Genomic DNA, 20,214 nt, shown 5'->3' with positions numbered 1-20,214 from the left:
ACACCTTTCAGCGATCTCTGTGCGAATGTTTCCAATAAATCTTATATCGCAATTATATTCTGCGCATTTCGAACCGCAATGGTTGAAACCTTGACACCCCTTCTTTAAAAATGGAGTCACCCTTGTAAAGTTTTCGCAACATCCGGTGACCGTGTCATTCTCCCTAACTAAAGGGGTGACGTCAGACAACATGTTTGCCCTGCGTACTGACCTACTTTTGCTCCATAATATAGCCTAATCTGCAGTCTACAGCTCTCCGGAAGGGTAAATTTTGTTTTCAGTTAGCAAACAAAGTCTATTGGAATTTTGTTGACGTGCCCATGACTATTATAACTACATGTAAGGTGAACATGCAACATATCGAGTTGCATTGAGCAAATACAGTTTATCATGTTTATAGTGTCCAGTATCAATATAGCTACATACTGATGTAGCCTTATTTACCTAGCTACCTGAAGAATAGTCTAACATTATTTAGCATTTTTATTTTTCTTAGCACGTGCATAATTGCTGATTGATGCATGCAGTGATTATTTCCAAGCATGCATGAAATAGCGTCTGAGCTTAGTCCACAGAACTGTCAGAAGTTCACAATTAATACTTTATCAAAAAAGTTAATAGAAAATCACTCGATTGTCACCAAGCCATGAGCTGTATGCTTTAGCATAGCCTGCTACAGTAATCATCTAATGCATATACTTGTACACAAAACTCAAGGCTTAATTAAGATGAATGGTCAATCAAGTGAGAAAAAAAAATTGCGAGTTCACTCCTGGCTTTAGTCAAAGGGTATCACTTGAAACTGCAGGTGTTTTGACTGGGCAATTCAATACACATATAACTAAACAGTTACTTAAATGTACGTTCTACTTTCCAATTTTTCTCTGCTTTGGATCGCTTAAAAAAAATAACTTGTTATGTATCAACATCAGTAATCTATAAAAAAGAAAGCATATAGGGCTAAGACGCTTCATGTAATTCTGTAAATGACGGATTTTATTTTTTAAGTAAAATTTTGCTATGGAAATTGGTCTAGCCCTCTATACTATAAAGGTCTTGTTGCTTTATCTTGCCTCATTTAAGAATTACATTGAGAGCGCCAGCATGATAAAAAAAGCAAAAAATTGTCCAAAGTTGCATGAAAGTACATTGTACCTATAAAGAAAGCTACGGTATAGGTATGCTAGCTAGGTATAGCTAAGCTTCCTGATTGGAACTGGTAAATGTAATCAACTAATCATGGTTTATCATTAGAGCTAAAGCCTTATAATTTAAATTTAGAAAAGATTGATGAGAATGTATTTAGTTAATACAAAAATAATTTTTCTTATTTTAGAATGGCTAGGAAAAAAAGAACCTTGATTTGCCAGAGAAAGAAATATCATTATAAAAAGAGGAAGATAACAGAAGAAAATTGCCAGGTTAAAAAAGGAATCCTTCAGGAACATGGATATAGTGCGCCACAAGGACTTCAAACTGTTGTAGAAATGGAGAAGTCGGACCCACAGGGAGGCTGGAATTATCAATGTAGTGTTCCCAGTCAAATAATCAAACAAGAAAAGGATGAATGTGATGCACAGGTAGACGGAGAACATGTAAATAATGTCCCAGAAGAACTAGAAGAAAGAGTGAAATGTGAATCCCAAGTAAACTGGTACACCCTCACAACAACTGAATTACAGACTAATGAAGAATCTACCGATACTGAATTCAACCATGTTCAACTCTCTCAGCCAAGTGTCGAGATAGAGACCAAAGTCACTCCACTACAAATCCTTTATGACAACCTGCATGGAAGTGATTTCCTTAAAATGCTTTACTTTTTAGACTTTAATGATGATGCTATAAATATCATAGAAATGTACCGCAGTTCTCCAGCGAGAACGGGTGTCAAACTTTCCGTCCTTATCGATACAGAGTTTCATGCCCGTCTTTTTGTGCACAGGAGAGAATTGTCAAAAACTCATCCATGCTGGGTTGGTATGCCCAGTGAGTTTTCAACAGTGACCTTGGTAGAAGACCTAATGAGAAGAATAAGTTCGTTTTCTGTTTGTTTTGGAAATCCTGATGAGGAATTTCATAGCATTGTGCCAGTGGACGGTTCCGTCAAGAGTGGGGTTACCACGGGTAATAATGACATAGTGGCTTTCCGAGAAGGAGATTTTTGTGCCATCTTGGGGGATGTTTCATATAGCTCGTGCATCCGGTCTGTAAACTGCCCTTTACTGGTGCAAAATAGCAGGTGCAAGCCTTGCCAAAGAATTCGTCATAAGCTCAGAATGAGAAAATCAAGAGAGACAGAGAGAGCTATGAATGCGAAAGATAAAAATTATCTGAACAGCACTGATTCCCATAAAATAATGAGTAGGACGGAGTTGATCGCTAAGTTAGAACAGCAGAGAAAGAAAATAAAATCATTGTCCAGTGAAGTAGAGAAACTGAAGAAAACGTGCAACAATGGAAGAGTGTGAAATATTTCAGAAAAGGACCTGAATAATATTTTTATAGCCCACCCTGTGCGCCCCTTATTGAATTCAAAGCAGACTTTCATTTAAAAAGTTTTTTGTATTGATTGAACTTCAGTATCCATAGATGCTCAGTAGAAGAAGCAAACTTGAACAAAATTTTATAGTTGATATAATCTGGGACATTGCAAAGCTATATTTTTCTTCAAAAGTCAATGATGCATTGATTGAAAGCCTTTCTTATTTTAAAAGATACATTTTTAACAGCTAATGAGTGAGAGATGTAATTATGCCATAAGTCATATCCTGTGTCTTTCTATCGCATGCAGCCATGATGCAGGTGTAACGTACATGTTGTTCCAAAGTTGTACCTTTGTCTGAGTAATGCTATAAAAAGATCATTTTATATTACACATGTACCATATGTATCGACTTGAACTTAATATACTAGTAGATACATTTACAAGTCAGCTACATGGCAAAGTGGTCAAGTGTCTGCTCTAGAGTCGCGGAGTAAGTTGTTAATCCATAAGTCATGGGTGTGAATCCTACAGTGGGCAGTGGAATCTTGTCCTTCAGATGAAACCGTATTTAAACCAAGGTCCGGTGTCGCAGCAGATGCTGGCAAGAAAATTTTCAAAAGATCCCTCCCTGCTCAATGGCCATGATGGCCGAGTATAGATCAGAATTTGCAGCTCTTCATTAGCAAATTGTGGTGTTTCCATATGGATTGAGTGACAAATTCTAAACAAAAATGCAAACATACAGTCATATACATGTACAACTAATGACAATGTTTACAAACTCAGAAAAGTTATGATGAATGCATTGAATATTCAATAATTAGAATTCTTATGCAAGTACAATTCATTAATCTGAATTAATTTTTTACATATATTTCATGCAGCTGTGTCTATGCCTTATGTATTCCAAGATGGAACAAAGTTCTCTCTTTTGTGTTTCATAATGAAATTGCACTCACAAGGTCATGACAAGCAACATTTTGAGACATTTCGAAAGATATTAGATGGAAAAATAAATGACGTTAATAGAAAAATAAAAAGAAAAGAGGGGGGGGGGCATTAAAATACATAGACTGAATGGTAAGTGGTAAGAGTTGTTGCGCTTTGCTAACAGATTTTCCATACTCAATAGTTTTGAATAGCTAACAAAGTATCATAAACGGATCCAGGAATTGATCATTACCAACCCAACATTTTTCTGACAAGCAAATGAATAGGGGCTTGCTCCTGGCGTGTAAAAAATGTTTATTGAAAAAAATCGATATGCTAAAACTTCACACTTTTAGTATATATCGCTTATAGCAAGCCCCTGTGCCTAAACGTGAAAAAAAACATGACATGCAATAATTGGACACTAGGCCAGCGAAGATTGTTTTAAAATTTGGGAGACTGGGGCCAATTTTCTGTTAGAGTTAAGTCCTTCTTTATATGTACCAATTTGCGAGGAATCTTTGTTTTCTCAAGGTTTTACAAATCCGCAGTCAACATGACCAAGGTCATTTTTAGGTTACTTCACATGATTAATTAATAGATACCGATGAAGTTGAAACATAATCTTGAGCATGAATTTTAATTTATTATATATTTTTCATTGGCGTCTGAAGCAAATTGAAAGTGGGGGGATAAATAAAGGAGGGGGGGGGGGTTGTAGGATCGAACTTCTATAAGTACAATTTTCCTTCCAAAACACTACCACTTACCCTTCTTCGACGACACTTACACTGCAACGTGCCTGTTGAAAGTTTGGGGGGGGGGGGGACGTCTAAACCTACGCCCCAACATTTGATACATATATGATGTCCGTCTCTGCCAAGCCCCCCCCCCCCCCCCCACCGCCTATGTTTTTTTTATTTATAAAGAATATATATAGAAAGAATCAAGTATATAAAGAATCAAAGTGTAGTATATATAAACACTTAATTAGTAACTTCTGTCTACAGTATACTAATTGGTGAAGCCTATTCCAAAAATGTTTAAGAGATGTATTTCTAAAATTCCTTTGTCCTCATACAACCTATAGTAATTGAAAATGACACGCACAAAAATATCCCAAGAGACCAAAGATAATGTCCAATTTGTAAATCACATAAAGATTTAGAGGATGAATGTCATTTTGATTTTATACTCATATATATCCTTGATACATATAGACTTGAGAAAAAAAAAATCATTAAGAAATGTTATTGGAGTAAACCCTCTGTGTTTAAATTTATACAGCTCATTAGTGTTAATATTGTCAAAGAACTCTGTAGTCTTGGAAAATATATTTTAAAAGCTTTTGAAATAAGGAACTGTCAATAATTTATCTGTATGTTATATGTAAACTTTACATGCATATTGTATTTATTACATTTGTAAATCTGTAAAGGACAGTTATAATATCCCTGTCATACAAGGTCATTGTGACTTTTTCCCATCATATGTACAACGCTTCATTTCCTAGAGCTCTATGTAAATATAATTGTGCATTTTGTTAAATGCCATAGGATGTTTATCCTGAGCAATAAATCAATTACAAATTATTTACATTTTCTATTCTTTTTCGATGAGTCTGAGGACAATAAATTTGAATAAAATGTGGACAATTAACAGTCATGAACTCGATAGCAATCAATATAAGATTTAGTATAATACATTTTTTTTTAAATTATATATTAAGCGTATTCCTGAAAAAGATTCTTGAATAACGTCTCGATTTTTTATTATAATCTATTATACGTTCCTGGATGTACATGTATGTTGGATCAATGTAGAGAAGAACTCAAAAAGCATGCATATTCACAAAATATATCTCGTTATATATTTGTAAAATATTACAGTGACTTTTTTAAATGTGTATAGAACCTAACCCGCGCTTTTTCCTCCAATCAGCACTTAATTGTTAAGATTTTTTGTCTATGCAGTAACTCTGACTTAATAGCCAATGAAAATAGGTTCTAAGTAAGTAAGTACCCTAACAGCCACGAAAATATTTATTATATCAGAAAGGATTCGGAAATCATTAGTTTTACATGTATAACTTGCTGGGAATCATATCTTTACATAATATATAGCAATGACATACATGTACATAAATTGGAGCGTGTTAAGCCGCCAAAACAATGACCCTGATTTTATGTTTTCCCGAAGTTTTATTCAGATGGTTGAAACACCTTGCTTTTTTGGTCCCTTCTTTGTTAATTAACGCTTATTAGTCATCGGATTCTGCATTATCAGTGACTTGTATAATCACATGTGGTTCTATACTACATGTAGCTCCTACATTCTGACCTACAAATCCTTATCAATTCCTCTAGGGAAAGATCAAATTATTAAGTATTGTAATATAAACTTATTAAGGAAAACTTAAAAATATAGTATAATGACCATCCAGAAATATGCCTTTATAGCGATATGTTTGTTTTTTGTGTGGTTAGGATTAACAGAGTCAAATGGCGAAGAATCTTCCTCAGATGACATTCGATTTCTAAGACAGGAACGATCGTTACTACGACAGGAAGTCGAGCAGCTCCGACAGGAAGTAAGACTGAACCCTAAAACTGGAAGTCCGCAGAGCGACAGCGCTTCCAGGAGAGATGAAACTGATCTAAATAGATTATTACTTACTCAAGAAAGAAATCGACGATTATTGCTAAACTCGCAAAAGGTCACCACAGGTAAATAGTCGATGGGCCATTTATTTTTCTGGATAGAGTTAAGTCAGACTGAATTGTTAAATGTAGCCGCACAATCGGCAATTCTCGGCTGACTCCGCTACGCTCTATTGAAACCTCGGATATGACCAAGCTCCAAACAGCTCAGTATTACGTTACGCTACAACTCCATATCATTATTCGTAGGGAAAGTAGTCCCGGAGAATCGACACTGTATGGAGTTTGGGATATGACAGGTGGAGTGATACGCATCAAGTCGACACATTTCCCCGCCGGAAACTGCCTTGTCTCTTTTCATATTTCCCTCTGCCTAAAGTTCTTCCAAATAGGTTTCTTGATTTGTGTAATTCCTCATGTTAATCACAACCATATGTTACTGAGTAGTTTTTGAAAGATCTAGAAGAACACAGTGTTGGGCGTGCAACAAAGTAACTCAGATTTCAAAAGTATAACATTTGAATGAAATTCAAATAATATCACATGACTGTATCAGCAAGATGGAAGATCACCGTTGACGTCCGAGGTTATGTGCTAGGTACGAACCATCCGAGGAACTCCGAGTGTTAGCCGCGAGGCTCAAAACAAAGTCCGCCGGTGTACGTCGATCACTGTCCAAATTATGAGAATAAAGTTAGATTGTGCAAATATATGCACATATATAATGTATTTTATCGGTAACGATATATTGCAAAGGTTATAAAAACTCAGAACAATAAGGTTTAGTTGTAGTTCAAGAGGTGTAGCATTATGGAAACTTTCGAAACTTTCATAACCAGATTTTAAAAAGTTAGTTACTTGCTGATACATGTATATAAATGACTATAGTTTAAGCGGACACGTATAAATGGGGATTTAAAGTATAATTTTGATCTATTATTTAATATATCTTAAACAATTCTTTTGCAGAAATAGCTTTCTATGCCAACAAACCCATAGATTATCAGAATATCTCGGTCCATCAAACTCTGGCCTTCGGGAACGTCATCTCAAACGTTGGTAACTGATACCATGGTACATCCGGGATCTTTACTCCCAGCGTATCGGGCGTGTACGTTTTCCACGTACAACTGATCATGTGTACCGCTGGTCACGAGGACCGGACGGAACTGTTCGTGGAGGGGGGTCAGTAAAGGGGGACACTATGCCGGGGGATCGACGACGTGCGCTAACGGCGGAGGGTCGACCATCGTCCACGTGAACGCCGGAGATGCCGTGTGGGTAAGGGAGGCTACAACGAGCGGGAGGAATCTATTTGGGTGGGAGACAAGCTTCTGTGGGTTTTTACTGTATGAGGATTAATAAAAAGAATAATAGATTTAAAAATCAATTTTTATTGAAAGTTATTTCTGAATGCTGTAACTAACTTGGTGGTGAAATACAAGTTGTGTGTTAAAGTTGATGTACAGTCAAAAAAAAGTTACACTGTTCTAATAAATGAACTCAGTCTGTTTACTAAGTACTAATTTAAACGATAAGAGAGTGTTTATCAATATAAAACTAGTGGTAACCTAGTACTAATTTGCTGCACCATGCACTCCTAAAATGAATTTTCAAGTTCGATCATGGATATACCTATTTTGAATTAATAAATCGTTCATTAAAGAAGAAGAAAAATACACTGAAAAGAAACCAACTTTGAAATCATCTGGGTATATTTTTCACCACCAGAGACTTCCGTTTAATGAATGGGGTGAGAGATTTCAACTCGGTCGCAAGTATGTAGGACGTAAACACCTGTCCTGCGGATGAGACTCTATAAACCGAGGTCCCGTGTCGTAGTAGGTACTGACACGAAAAAGATTTCTCACTGTTCAATAGCCTTAAGTGCCGAGTATAGGACAACATTTGTAGCTCTCCATCGTCAAGTGGTTGACTCTCAATACATGTATAAGTGAAAAATTCTCGAGAGAGACGTTAAACAACATACAAACAAATAAAATTAGTTTTCTTTGTCAGGATTCTGTACACTCTCGTTGAGAAAACAAATGTGACTACATCGAAAAAGTTGGGAAAAAATAAGACTAATATAGCAGTGCTCAGTGAAATAAATACAGATCACAAGTATCCTTATCTTTTCTTATGAAGAAAGTTCTGGGATTACACTGTGAATAAGGATTTCCTAATTGTTCTTTAAATCAAACCAGTTATGGCGATCACAAAAATCGTGATTATTCTCGCTTTCATTGGCTGCATTACATCGGAGGACCTGAGAAACCATGGTATATCAAATGAAGCATGTTCAGAAGACATCCGGGCACTGAGAATCGAGTTAGCGGAATTGAGAGAAGAGGTCCTTCACCAGAAAGAGGAAATTAAAGAACTCAAAGAAGAAGTGGCGCAAAAACCGGACAAATGTGAGCAAATTCAAACCGATCATACTGCTGATGAGACTGTAGAGAATGTCCAAACTCAGAATGAAACTCCCCATGCAGTAGAAGGTTCCATTAGTTCCCCATTGAAACAAGACAGAAGAATAAGAAGAGAAGAACTGGCACACCCAACACCAGGCCGTGTACAACAAACAGGTACAGTGTAGCTATACAGACAGTAATTCTTACTGTCCTGTTCTTTCTTTAAAAATTAGCAAGCGACAAATTATGAGCCCACAATTGCTTTTTAATGTAGTCTGGATTCAAATAAATAATACATTAATGGCTGTATGATGAACACTATCTTCATTAGGGAACTTCTGTCGCAGAATGATGAAAAAATGCAAAGATTACAGGATATAGCTTCCGGGCATACCATTCACAGTCTGTAAAATATCATTTCCCGTCAAAATATGTGGTAAAATATCCGGCAGAAGACTTGCCTAGTTCATGTTTTCCTACTCAATTTCACAGTTGGCTGTATGTAGCGAAATTTAGCATACTGTATCTGGTGTTTGAAGTAGACTTGCATACAAATTCATCTCAAATTATCAAATGTCATTTTTCCAGTCGAGAACTTTTACTTAGTAAAGTTTTTAAACATATTCTATCTTGGTATTTAATACATTTTTCTCTCATCTCATACGTATAGACTTCTCGTCTAGTTAGTTTGAATATTATGATTATGGCCAGCCGTAAATATATATAATATTGTTTAATGAACACTCTCATGTTTCAATTTCACATCAATGACACCGAGAATAGCTTTCCACGCCAATGCTCCAAAGGACCACTCCAACCTTGCTGCTCATCAGAACCTGATCTTTGACAACGCCATCACCAACATTGGAAATAAATACCATCACGCCACAGGGGTATTTCTATTTACTCCTGATGTTTCTGGTGTCTATGTGTTCTACTTGCAACTAGTTATGTGTGCTACTGGGCATAGTGTCAACACTGAACTAGTGGTGGAGGGTGTCGGACGGGCTGGGCACTTCGTATATAGCAAAGAAGTTTGCGCAAATGGAGGCGGAATGACCATCGTCCATGTAAATGCTGGGGACTCCGTCTGGGTTCGACTCTCAGTATCAGATGGAGTTAACGCTTTTGGTTGGGAGAGCAGCTTTTCTGGATTTTTACTGTATGAAGATCAGTAAAACTAATCGATCCATGCTTTGAATATTGATGATCATCTTATTTTACTTGTTAAAAGTGCACGAATGTGTCAATCAAATGCGTGCTGAGATTTGTATAGTTTCAATGATTTCCAGATAAAATAAATTTTTTCAGTAATATTCCCCGGTGAAATGTTTTAGCAACAAATTAATAATGTAAGGCATTTAGTATAAAGAAAATTTGTAAAAATATGAACTTGTAATCTGTGCCTTATTGTCCCTTTGAAAAAGATTATAGAAGAAAACGGTTTATCTAATAAATCGATTTATTTCATTTATCAAGTAGGTCACATGCCGCTTTTAGAACATTGTATCTCCTCATGAAATATCTCTTATAATTCGATCAGATTTGGCAATAAATAAACAAGTCATTGTAGATATCTCCCAATGATTTAAACCTGATCACTCATATCTTTAATTGTAAGTTACTGTACATATATACAAATTCATACTAAATGGTTTAAAAATACCTTGATATGCATACAATATAGTAATGCGAGTTGAACGGAAAACGTTTTAAGATGACAAAATGATTATTTGTATATATACATTGACAACATAAGTGCAAGTCAACAAATACAGGTCGCAATACGTCTTATCACTCCTTATCAATATACGTCTCTGTACATTCTGTGCATGAGATTTTACAAACTATTATTTCAATCAAACCAGATATGAGAGTGTTTTTGGTCTTGAATCTGCTCTTTCTTATTTCCTGCATCAAATCAGAGGACCCAGAAGGCTCAGCAAGAACATCGAGCGAACCTTGGTCTGATGAAATCCGGGCGTTGCGAATGGAGCTAATGGAAATGCGAAAAGAAATGTCACACCAGGAAGAGAAAATAAAGCAACTCGAAGACGATTTAAAGAAAAAACCTGAAAAGTGTGAATGCCCTCAAACCGATTTTACTGAAACGGAGTCAAAAGAAAATGTCCAGACTCAGAGAAAAGTCCTGAGGACAGACGAAGGTTACAACAGAGACTTTCTGAAAGACTACAAAGCTGTGATGAGACGATTACTGCTACATCCAACACCAAGTCCGTCATCGCCACCTAGTAATTTTAATTTATATCATTGAAAATTTTAGTATTTTATTAAATGAGTCTAGTTGTGTAATAACAACTTGAGTTCTTTCATGCGAAAACCTGGTGAATACGTAATTCCACAGTCACGCGGAATGCGTAATATCATTTTTTATTATATGATTGAATTTCCATCTCTCTGATTGGCTAAGATCCAACTATGTTAGAAAAATACTACGATGTATTGACCTGCACGTGACGATCCAGGTCAATACAAGGGTTTATTTCCTCTACATTGATATTAAATTAGATTGGGAAATTCCAAATTGATACAAATTGTTTTGGAAAGCTATTTGAACGACTAAAAAGTATGAATTTTTTTTTCATGTGAACAAAACAAGCGAATATATATTTTAGGGTGAGGGTGTTAAGAGGGGATGCAGGGACCCCTCTCCAACACTTTTAATGAACAACATTTTTTTTACTCTTTGGCAGTCAGTTTTCCCTGATAATACTCCTTCCTTTAAAAAATCTATCCTATAAACAAGAGGCCCATGGGCCACATCGCTCACCTGAGCACTATGGGTAGGAAAAAGTAGAAAATGGCTATTTATTGTAAAATTTAAATCCAAAAGTAGTCCCATGACCAATCATGGATTTGCTATTTTTTAGAAAATGATTTTTAAAGAATTTTCCTATATATATCTTTAAAAACTTTGGTCGGCCATTTTGGCCCCGTCCTACCCCTGGGGGTCATGATTTGAACAAATTTGAATCTACACTACTTGAGCATGCTTCCATATAAGTATGATGAATTATGGCTTTATCATTCTTGAGAAGAAGATTTTTAAAGAATTTTCCTATATATTTCTATGTAAAACTTTGGTCGGCCATTTTGGCCCCGTCCTACCCCGGGGGTCAGGATTTGAACAAACTTGAAACTACACTACCTGAGCATGCTTCCATATAAATATGAATAATTATGGCTTTGTCATTCTTGAGAAGAAGATTTTTAAAGAATTTTCCTATATATTTCTTTGTAAAACTTTGGTCGGCCATTTTGGCCCCGCCCTACCCCCGGGGGTCATGATTTGAACAAATTTGAATCTACACTACCTTAGCATGCTTTCACATAAATATGATGAATTATGGCTTTATCATTCTTGAGAAGAAGATATTTTAAAGAATTTTCCTATATATTTCTATGTAAAACTTTGGTCGGCCATTTTGGCCCCGTCCTACCCCGGGGCTCAGAATTTGAACAAACTTGAAACTACACTACCTGAGCATGCTTCCTTATAAACATGAATAATTATGGCTTTGTTATTCTTGAGAAGAAGATTATTAAAGAATTTTCCTATATATTTCTATGTAAAACTTTGGTCGGCCATTTTGACCACGCCCTACCCCCGGGGTCATGATTTGAACAAACTTGAATCTACTCTACCTGAGCATGCTTCCATATAAATAGGAATAATTATGGCTTTGTCATTCTGGAGAAGAAGATATTTTAAAGAATTTTCCTATATATTTCTTTGTAAAACTTTGGTCGGCCATTTTGGCCCCGCCCTACCCCCGGGGGTCATGATTTGAACAAACTTGAATCTTTACTACCTGAGCATGCTTCCATATAAACATGATGAATTATGGCTTTATCATTCTTGAGAAGAAGATTTTTAAAGAATTTTCCTATATATTTCTATGTAAGACTTTGGGCGGCCATTTTGGCCCCGTCCTACCCCGGGGGTCAGAATTTGAACAAACTTGAAACTACACTACCTGAGCATGCTTCCTTATAAATATGAATAATTATGGTTTGTTATTCTTGAGAAGAAGATTTTTAAAGAATTTTCCTATATATTTCTATGTAAAACTTTGGTCGGCCATTTTGACCACGCCCTACCCCCGGGGGTCATGATTTGAACAAACTTGAATCTACTCTACCTGAACATGCTTCCATATAAATATGATGAATGATGGCTTTGTCATTCTGGAGAAGAAGATTTTTAAAGATTTTTCCTATATATTTCTTTGTAAAACTTTGGTCGGTCATTTTGGCCCCGCCCTACCCCCGGGGGTCATGATTTGAACAAATTTGAATCTACCCTACCTTAGCATGCTTTCACATAAATATGATGAATTATGGCTTTGTCATTCTTGAGAAGAAGATTTTTAAAGATTTTTCCTATATATTTCTATGTAAAACTTTGGTCGGCCATTTTGGCCCCACCCTACCCTGGGGGGTCATGATTTGAAGAAACTTGAATCTACACTACTTGAGCATGCTTCCATATATATATGATGAATTTTGGATTTGTCATTCTTGAGAAGAAGATTTTTAAAGAATTTTCATATATATTTCTATGTAAAACTTTGGTCGGCCATTTTGGCCCCGCCCTACCCCCGGGGGTCATGATTTGAACAAACTTGAATCTACACTACCTGAGCATGCTTCCATATAAATATGAATAATTATGGATTTGTCATTCTGGAGAGGAAGATTTTTAAAGAATTTTCCTATATATTTCTATGTTAAACTTTGGTCAGCCATTTTGGCCCCGCCCTACCCCCGGGGGTCATGATTTGAACAAACTTGAATATACACTACCTGAGCATGCTTCCATATAAACATGATGAATTATAGCTTTGTCATTCTTGGGAAGAAGATTTTTAAAGAATTTTCCTATATATTTCTATGTAAAACTTTGGTCGGCCATTTTTGCCCCGCCCTACCCCCGGGGCTCATGATTTGAACAAACTTGAATTTACACTACCTGAGGATGTTTTCCCATAAGTTTCATCTTTCCTGGCACAATGGTTCTTGGGAAGAAGATTTTTAAAATATGCTACCAAATTTCATTAATTCCCAATTATCTCCCCTTGAATTAGGGCGTGGCCCTTCATTTGAACAAACTTGAATCCCCTTAACCCAAGGATACTTTGTGGCAAGTTTGGTTGAAATTGGCCCAGCGGTTCTTGAGAAGAAGTCGAAAATGTGAAAAGTTTACAGACAGACGGACAGACAGACGGACGCCGGACAAAATGTGATCAGAAAAGCTCACTTGAGCTTTCAGCTCAGGTGAGCTAAAAAGACTGACTTTATATATTTCTTTCAGGGCAACTAAAATAGATTTAAAAAACAAATTTTAATTGATACGACTGGTAAGGTTTATTCACATTTTAATTCTGCTTCTTTCTTGTATTTGGCTAGGACTTAATAAAATACAAACAAGTAAGAAGCTTTATCATTTTATCGGTGAATCATATAATAAAACAATTATTGCTGTTTTTTTCGGTCAATACAATGATTTAGCAAACTTTGTAGTACAATATTCAATATTCTCCTCAGATGGCTAAATCATTGTTTTGACTTTAAAAAACAGCAATAATTGTATAATATTCTTTATTTACAAGACCTTCAATGTATACCGGGTATTTTAACATTTTATATCTTAGGTACAAATTAATTTAATTTAATCAATATTTAATTATGTAAGTAAGATTACATAATTGGATTGGACATCACATTGCCTATACATGTATAAGTCCTCGCCAATATCAAGGTTACAAATGTTAAGAATTGACAATGATTTACAATTACGAAAAAAAAAATCCTTATAAGTTACATTAATTTCTTATGTTATCTAAGGTGGGAAAAGAGAAAATAAAGAAAATGAATCCAATTACATTATACAGAAGCGTTATTACTAAGTACGTATATATGGTATACTCGCTATACAATATAATGACAAGAACATGAAAAAGTGCAAACAAACAGCTAAACAGAAAAGAAAACAAATAAAGTGCAAAGAACAAATATGTAAAGAAGATTACAAAAAAGAAGGAAATAGTGACATTAAAAAATAAATAAATTTTGATCAAGCAATAACACTGAGTAAACTTAGGTACAAATTGTAAAGGAGTAAAATAAATCGCATGAAAAAATGCAAAGATATTTTTCAGAATGGAAATATATTATTGAGAACCTCTTTCGTTTTTAAGATCAATTTCCAATGTATAACAAATACAAATTTCTTTTACAGATATTTTACCCAGAATAGCTTTCAGTGCCGATGCACCGTCAGATTATAAAAACCTATCCCTACACCATACTCTGATCTTTGGACGTGTCATTTTAAACCAAGGAAACCAATACCATCACACTACAGAAATCTTCACTCCTCGCGTTTCTGGAGTATACGTATTTTACGTACAGCTAGTGGTAAGTTTAAATGGAGATGTCCACACTGAGCTAGTCGTAGAAGGAGTAAGAAAAGGTGGACACTATGTACAAAGCCACACTCCAGGAGGGTATTATAATGGAGGAGGAATGACCATCGTCCATGTTAATGCTGGGGACTCCGTCTGGGTTCGACTTGGAACGCAGCATGGGACGAACAGCTTTGGATGGGAAAGCAGCTTCTCAGGATTTCTGTTATATGAAGATTAATAAAAATCTTGCTTAGTACGAGGGTAATTCAAAAAGTTCGTAGACTTTTGTCATAACTTTTTTTATTTAACGTCATATTTAAACCAAAATTGGTACATATATTTTAACAACAGATTCAAATATTTTGAGCAAAGAAATTTGAATATATCTTGGTGTTTGTCAAAATTATCAAAGATTTAAGACAGTAAAAATGGGGTCACGGAGCAGGGTCAATATTGAGTTATTGACTGATTATTCGCTTTTCATATCTATAGCCATACCTCTTTAAAATTGTCCTTAAATGAAATAAAATTCACATACTTAAATTTACTATTGTTTCATTTCTTCAAAAGCAAAAAGTTAATGTAATACATTGCTTTGTTTAAAAGATATCCATTTATATAGACAGATAGTCTTAATTTAAATAAGCAAAAAATCATGACGTTGAAGGACGTCACGGAGCAGCGAGTAGCAATATAATTTTGTTTTGCATTTGGAAACTTAAAAAAAAACTCCGAAAATGCTGGAGAGACCAGGAAAAATACATAAAATGAGCCGTGTATTTGTTTATAATAGAACAGACAATTTTTGAGGGGTAAAGACTTTAAATTGGGTGATGGGCGTTCTGCAAGAAACAGATTATAGTTCAAAATCTTTTCAAAAGAGTTAGTAACGTGATGTGCACTTCACTGTTGCGGAACCTATAAGAGCAGAGTTACATGGTAAAGGATTTGAAAACATTGACAATCTTATTTAAATTATACTCAAATTATTGATAGCATACTAGGTGTCAAGTGTTGTGGAAACGTTTTAATGAATGAGAAATACGATACAAACCATGTATAAAATGAAAAGGGCCCTGTGAGTTTGAGAAATGTTCTTTAACGTTGTTTTTGACGTTACATTGTTTTTGATCGTGCTCCGTGGCGACAAAACATGTTGCATTTAAAATTGTCTAGTATGAGTTCCGTTTAATCAAATAGAATGAAACTTCAGAAATCTATGAAATATATCTTTTTACATTTAAAAATATACTATTGGACTTTTACGAGAAGCACTGACTTTTACAGTTGACGGTTTACTTGGACATTTAAACTTTTATCATGTACGGAGGTACAGAATTGATAACACATAAGAAAACCTTTCTAGTGGTCAGATGTATGGTGTAAGGGGTATTTGCATGTGAAGGCCGGGAATTCACGGTAGTTGGTTTTGTTTTCTTCAAGGACAACATATATGTGCACTGAAATTACCCGTTATTTTCGCTAAATTAAAAGTTAAGCTAAATATTTATATCGTAAGAGAGCTTCCGTATATTTTTCTAGTGTAAAAGTAAGCGTCAACTGTAAAAGTCAGCACTCCTCTTAAAAGTCCGATATTAAGATTTGTAAAAAATAATGTGATGATAAGGAACATTGTCAACGTATTTTTTGAATGACCCTCGTATGTTTATAAAATTCACCTGGCTTGGTATTTCATGCTAAAGTTTATATTACACATTTCTGATTTTTTTTTACATGTAAACCTTCACTGATTGAGATTTAAAAAAAAAGTTAAGTTTATACTTTATGGATCCTCGAAATCCCTCCCCATCCATGCACTTTTAATACAGGGACAAAGAAATTTTAGAAGAGGCCCTTGTGTTTATAATAATCAGTTATTTTGCAATTAATTTTCAATCGTCAACTTCCCTTACTTATGCAGCAATATACCTTATTCACCTGCATATGGAGTGTATATATCTCAGTTGATTCGATACGCAAGAGCATGCTGTACGTACAGTATGAACAATTTCTAAAACGAGGTAAATTATTGACAAGCAATTTGATGAAATAAGAATATCAGCCGTCTCGTTTAAAGTCATCATTTAGTAAGTTCAATGGTCGATACAATGACCTTGTCAGCAAAATAAATGTAAAATATATCATAAAGTCATTTGCTGACTGACGTTTTTCATACTTATTGTTAATCGATATTGAATTGACGATGAATTCTTCCGTTATTTCCCAGACATGACAAGGAGCACACGGTGGGTGTGACCAGTCAGCAGGTGATGCTCACTCCTCCATAGCACCTGATCCCACCTCTGATGTTTTGGTTAACTGTGTTTACTCTTGTCCTATTTTGTATTGTTTTGTGGACTTTAATATTGAATACTGTTCGTTATCTCCATATCGTCCTATCCATCATACCAGGTGCATAGAACAAGATTTTCAAAGAAATGATTGTTTTCTAACGTCTTAACTTATGACCAAGGTAAAAAATAAAATTCAAGGTCATGAGGAAAAATTTGTTTGTTCCCAAATGATGGTATTCTCACAAAGAATATACAAGTTAAATTTGATTGATTAATTGATTGTTTAACCTCCCTCTCGAGAATTTTTCACTCATTTGGAGACGCCACTATATTTGCCGGTGGAGAGCTGCAAATTTTGTCCTATACTCGGCACTCATGGACATTGTGCAGGGAGCAAGGGATCTTTTTCGTGCCAGCACCTACAGCGACACGTGACCTCGGTCTCATCCGAAGGACCGATCTCCACGTCCAACAGTGGGATTTGAATCCACGACGTAAGAATTGACACCTTACTAAGCAACTCTAGAGCAGACACTCTAACCACTGCGCCACGTGGGCAACAGTTAAATTTGAAAGCACCAGCATAACCTATACTAAACATATGGCTTAAGATATAGTTTTCTGGCTAAAGGTCGGGAGGTGCAAAATATTGATTCAAGGGGGAAGTCTTGTCAAAAGAACTACACATGTGCAATACGAAAGCCCTAGTACAAGCTTTTAAAATTCTGGTAAAAGTTCAAGGTTTTTTCAAATGTAATTTTTTATCAATGCCAAGGTTTAAAGGTAAAACTTTTAATAGGCAAGGGATGTTCATGTCATGGGATACATTTGTGTAAAAGTACAAGCACCAAACGCTCAATGTTCAAAAGTCTTAAGCAAGGTTAAATTTCTACGAAAGTAGCTCAATTTTCAAGGTAGAAGACAAATCGTCACAAATGTTGATACCCAAAGGAAGGTCTTGGCGAAATAATACACAAGTGAACCATGAAAGAAATTCTACATCTCCTCTTTTAGCCATCTTGACAAGGTCATTGTTTTTCAGAAGTTGGTTAAACTTTAAAGTCACAGTCATTTTGTTGGTTTCAGCAAAAATAGAGTAAAATTATTAAACATAAAAAAATAAAGATGGAAGAGATGAACCATACCTTGGAACAACACGCTAGAGCTACTGGAATTAGGGCTAGGGATGATATAATGTAACTGGCAATGTCTAGTTACAGTAATGAAACAATTCAACAAAATAAATCAGTGACTCGGAAACCCACTTCTGTGAAATAAAATGAATGGAGCAAAGAGCTCTGACTTGTAATTCAATTCAAAGATTAGCTTCTGAAAGGTAGATTAAGTTAAATTAAATTAAATTCTAAATTTGTTACCGTCGTAACGACCGGATGTAGATAAAAGAAACTTTGCTGCGCCGATTATTTCCTTTAGTAATTCTAAAGCACTAAAGTGTAAAAGGATATTAAAAGTAGAGCAACGGTGTAAGTAGATAATCTTATATTGTTGATAGAATTATTCTATATGTGTATATTCTTAACAATAATAGGAAAGGTAGTACTTAATTTTTTGCGTGCATTGGGATTACGAATTTGTAGTACTTATGAAGCAAAATATTACTTTAGAAGCTGTGTAATGTGTATGGTTTAGCATGTTCTGAAGATTCATTTCTTTGTAATGAACGCAAAGATGTGAATCTGTACAGCTGACCTTGTATGTCTTTAATGTTACTCCGTGCTTCCTTCTGGTGAATATCAGCTTTCTCTGAGAATGTATCTTTTGTGTGTGTGTGTGTGTGTGTGTGTGTGTGTGTGTGAGGGTGGGTGTGTGAGTGTGTGTGTGGGTGTGTGGGTGTGTGGGTGTGTGTGTGTGTTTGTTTTTTAATACATATTATTAAAGCCGACCTGGTCTTAGGGATCTATAATCAAAGGCCTGAAGGGCCTGAGAGTCGACTCGCTCTTCATTTGCTGTTGAAAGTCTTTTAGGAGAGAACTGCACACATTTGTGCAACTTGTGTCCATTCCAACAGAAACTAAATAATTAGATTTTTTCCAAGTCGAAGGGGAATAACCCTGACAAAAATGATGCAATCAAATCAAAATAAAACTTGACTTAGATATTTAGCTGATAAATCTGTATACTAGTATTAAATTTCATTTCAATATGTGCTATCTCTGTGAAGAAAATGAATTGAGACTGCAAATAATTGGAATATTTCTATTCCAAGGGGCATAACTTTGTAAAAATTGGTGTAAATGTACCCAAAACAAAACTTGACCTAGATACTCATTAAAGAATCTGAATACCAAATTTCACTACAGTACGTGCAGTTGTTGTTAAGAAAACGAACGGAAACTAAATGGATCGACAGGCCTACAGACAGGCAGCAGCAAAACAATATTCCTTCCTTGATCTCAATTACAATTTAGGCAATTACTATGAACAAAGGTAGTTGGTTTAAACTATAATTGCATCATTGTCTTGTGGCATTTTTTTTTACAGCTAACCAAGACTTCTAAAATAACCATATTGAAACATCATTTTGAACACAAGGATTTTAAAAAATATATAAATAAATTGGAAAACAAACTTTGTTGTAAGAACAAAATTTATTTAACAAAGATTACTTTAACTACATGTAAGACTTGAAACATACATAGAGATTACTAAAAAAAAAATGCCAGGAAATTTTTAGAACAAACAGGATGAGATATCTTCTAAATGTCAAATTACAAATCTTTTGTTAATTGTATAAAATTTTAAGTGTTCAAAAGTCAAATTATAAACAATGAGGAACTGACAGTTCTACTGGTTACCAATTTCTGGACAAAAAGGTTATTCTTATCACTGAATAAAACACAAACACATGCAAAGATGTACTCAAAAGTGGAAAAAGAACTAAGAAAATAATTAAAAATCATACAAAGTCCAATGTTTATGCATTATTACACTGGGAAGGCATTCCGTCTTTTTTAATTATATGTTTTAGATGCCAGA

The 20,214-nt window shown here is 35.2% G+C and overlaps 4 protein-coding genes across 4 annotated transcripts; all 4 read left to right on the top strand.

The window, feature by feature from the left end:
• The first annotated feature begins 168 nt into the window (after positions 1-168).
• Positions 169-2,891, top strand: LOC134246847 (uncharacterized). The gene is made up of 2 exons (XM_062729193.1): positions 169-264; positions 1,337-2,891. Exon 2 carries the CDS (start codon positions 1,338-1,340, stop codon positions 2,469-2,471), a length of 1,134 nt encoding a protein of 377 aa, XP_062585177.1. The 5' UTR covers positions 169-264; position 1,337; the 3' UTR covers positions 2,472-2,891.
• Positions 2,892-5,734: 2,843 nt separating this feature from the next.
• LOC134246843 (uncharacterized) lies at positions 5,735-7,284 on the top strand. Its single transcript, XM_062729189.1, has 2 exons — positions 5,735-6,144; positions 7,048-7,284. The coding sequence occupies exons 1-2, from the start codon at positions 5,850-5,852 to the stop codon at positions 7,143-7,145; spliced, it is 393 nt and encodes a 130-aa protein (XP_062585173.1). The 5' UTR covers positions 5,735-5,849; the 3' UTR covers positions 7,146-7,284.
• A 1,975-nt stretch (positions 7,285-9,259) lies between these two features.
• Positions 9,260-9,670, top strand: LOC134246846 (complement C1q tumor necrosis factor-related protein 5-like). The gene has a single exon (XM_062729192.1). It carries the CDS (start codon positions 9,260-9,262, stop codon positions 9,668-9,670), a length of 411 nt encoding a protein of 136 aa, XP_062585176.1.
• A 599-nt stretch (positions 9,671-10,269) lies between these two features.
• LOC134246842 (complement C1q-like protein 4) lies at positions 10,270-16,575 on the top strand. Its single transcript, XM_062729188.1, has 2 exons — positions 10,270-10,744; positions 14,755-16,575. Exons 1-2 carry the CDS (start codon positions 10,363-10,365, stop codon positions 15,159-15,161), a joined length of 789 nt encoding a protein of 262 aa, XP_062585172.1. The 5' UTR covers positions 10,270-10,362; the 3' UTR covers positions 15,162-16,575.
• The last annotated feature ends 3,639 nt before the right edge of the window (positions 16,576-20,214 follow it).

The sequence above is a fragment of the Saccostrea cucullata genome, unplaced genomic scaffold, assembly GCF_032062105.1.
Source record: "Saccostrea cucullata isolate Sc308-1 unplaced genomic scaffold, CSIRO_AGI_Scuc_v1 ctg2153, whole genome shotgun sequence".
NCBI classification, from domain to species: Eukaryota; Metazoa; Mollusca; class Bivalvia; order Ostreida; family Ostreidae; genus Saccostrea; species Saccostrea cuccullata.
Note: the sequence above shows the minus strand (reverse complement) of the source record. Positions and strands in the feature narration are given on the sequence as shown.

Excerpts from the sequence above, each read along its gene's own strand:
- LOC134246847 (XM_062729193.1), top strand. The coding sequence starts at position 1,338 with ATGGCTAGGAAAAAAAGAACCTTGATTTGCCAGAGAAAGAAATATCAT.
- LOC134246843 (XM_062729189.1), top strand. The coding sequence starts at position 5,850 with ATGACCATCCAGAAATATGCCTTTATAGCGATATGTTTGTTTTTTGTG. Across the intron at positions 6,145-7,047 it reads CTCGCAAAAGGTCACCACAG|AAATAGCTTTCTATGCCAAC; the intron begins GTAAATAGTCGA and ends ATTCTTTTGCAG.
- LOC134246846 (XM_062729192.1), top strand. The coding sequence starts at position 9,260 with ATGACACCGAGAATAGCTTTCCACGCCAATGCTCCAAAGGACCACTCC.
- LOC134246842 (XM_062729188.1), top strand. The coding sequence starts at position 10,363 with ATGAGAGTGTTTTTGGTCTTGAATCTGCTCTTTCTTATTTCCTGCATC. Across the intron at positions 10,745-14,754 it reads AAGTCCGTCATCGCCACCTA|ATATTTTACCCAGAATAGCT; the intron begins GTAATTTTAATT and ends TTTCTTTTACAG.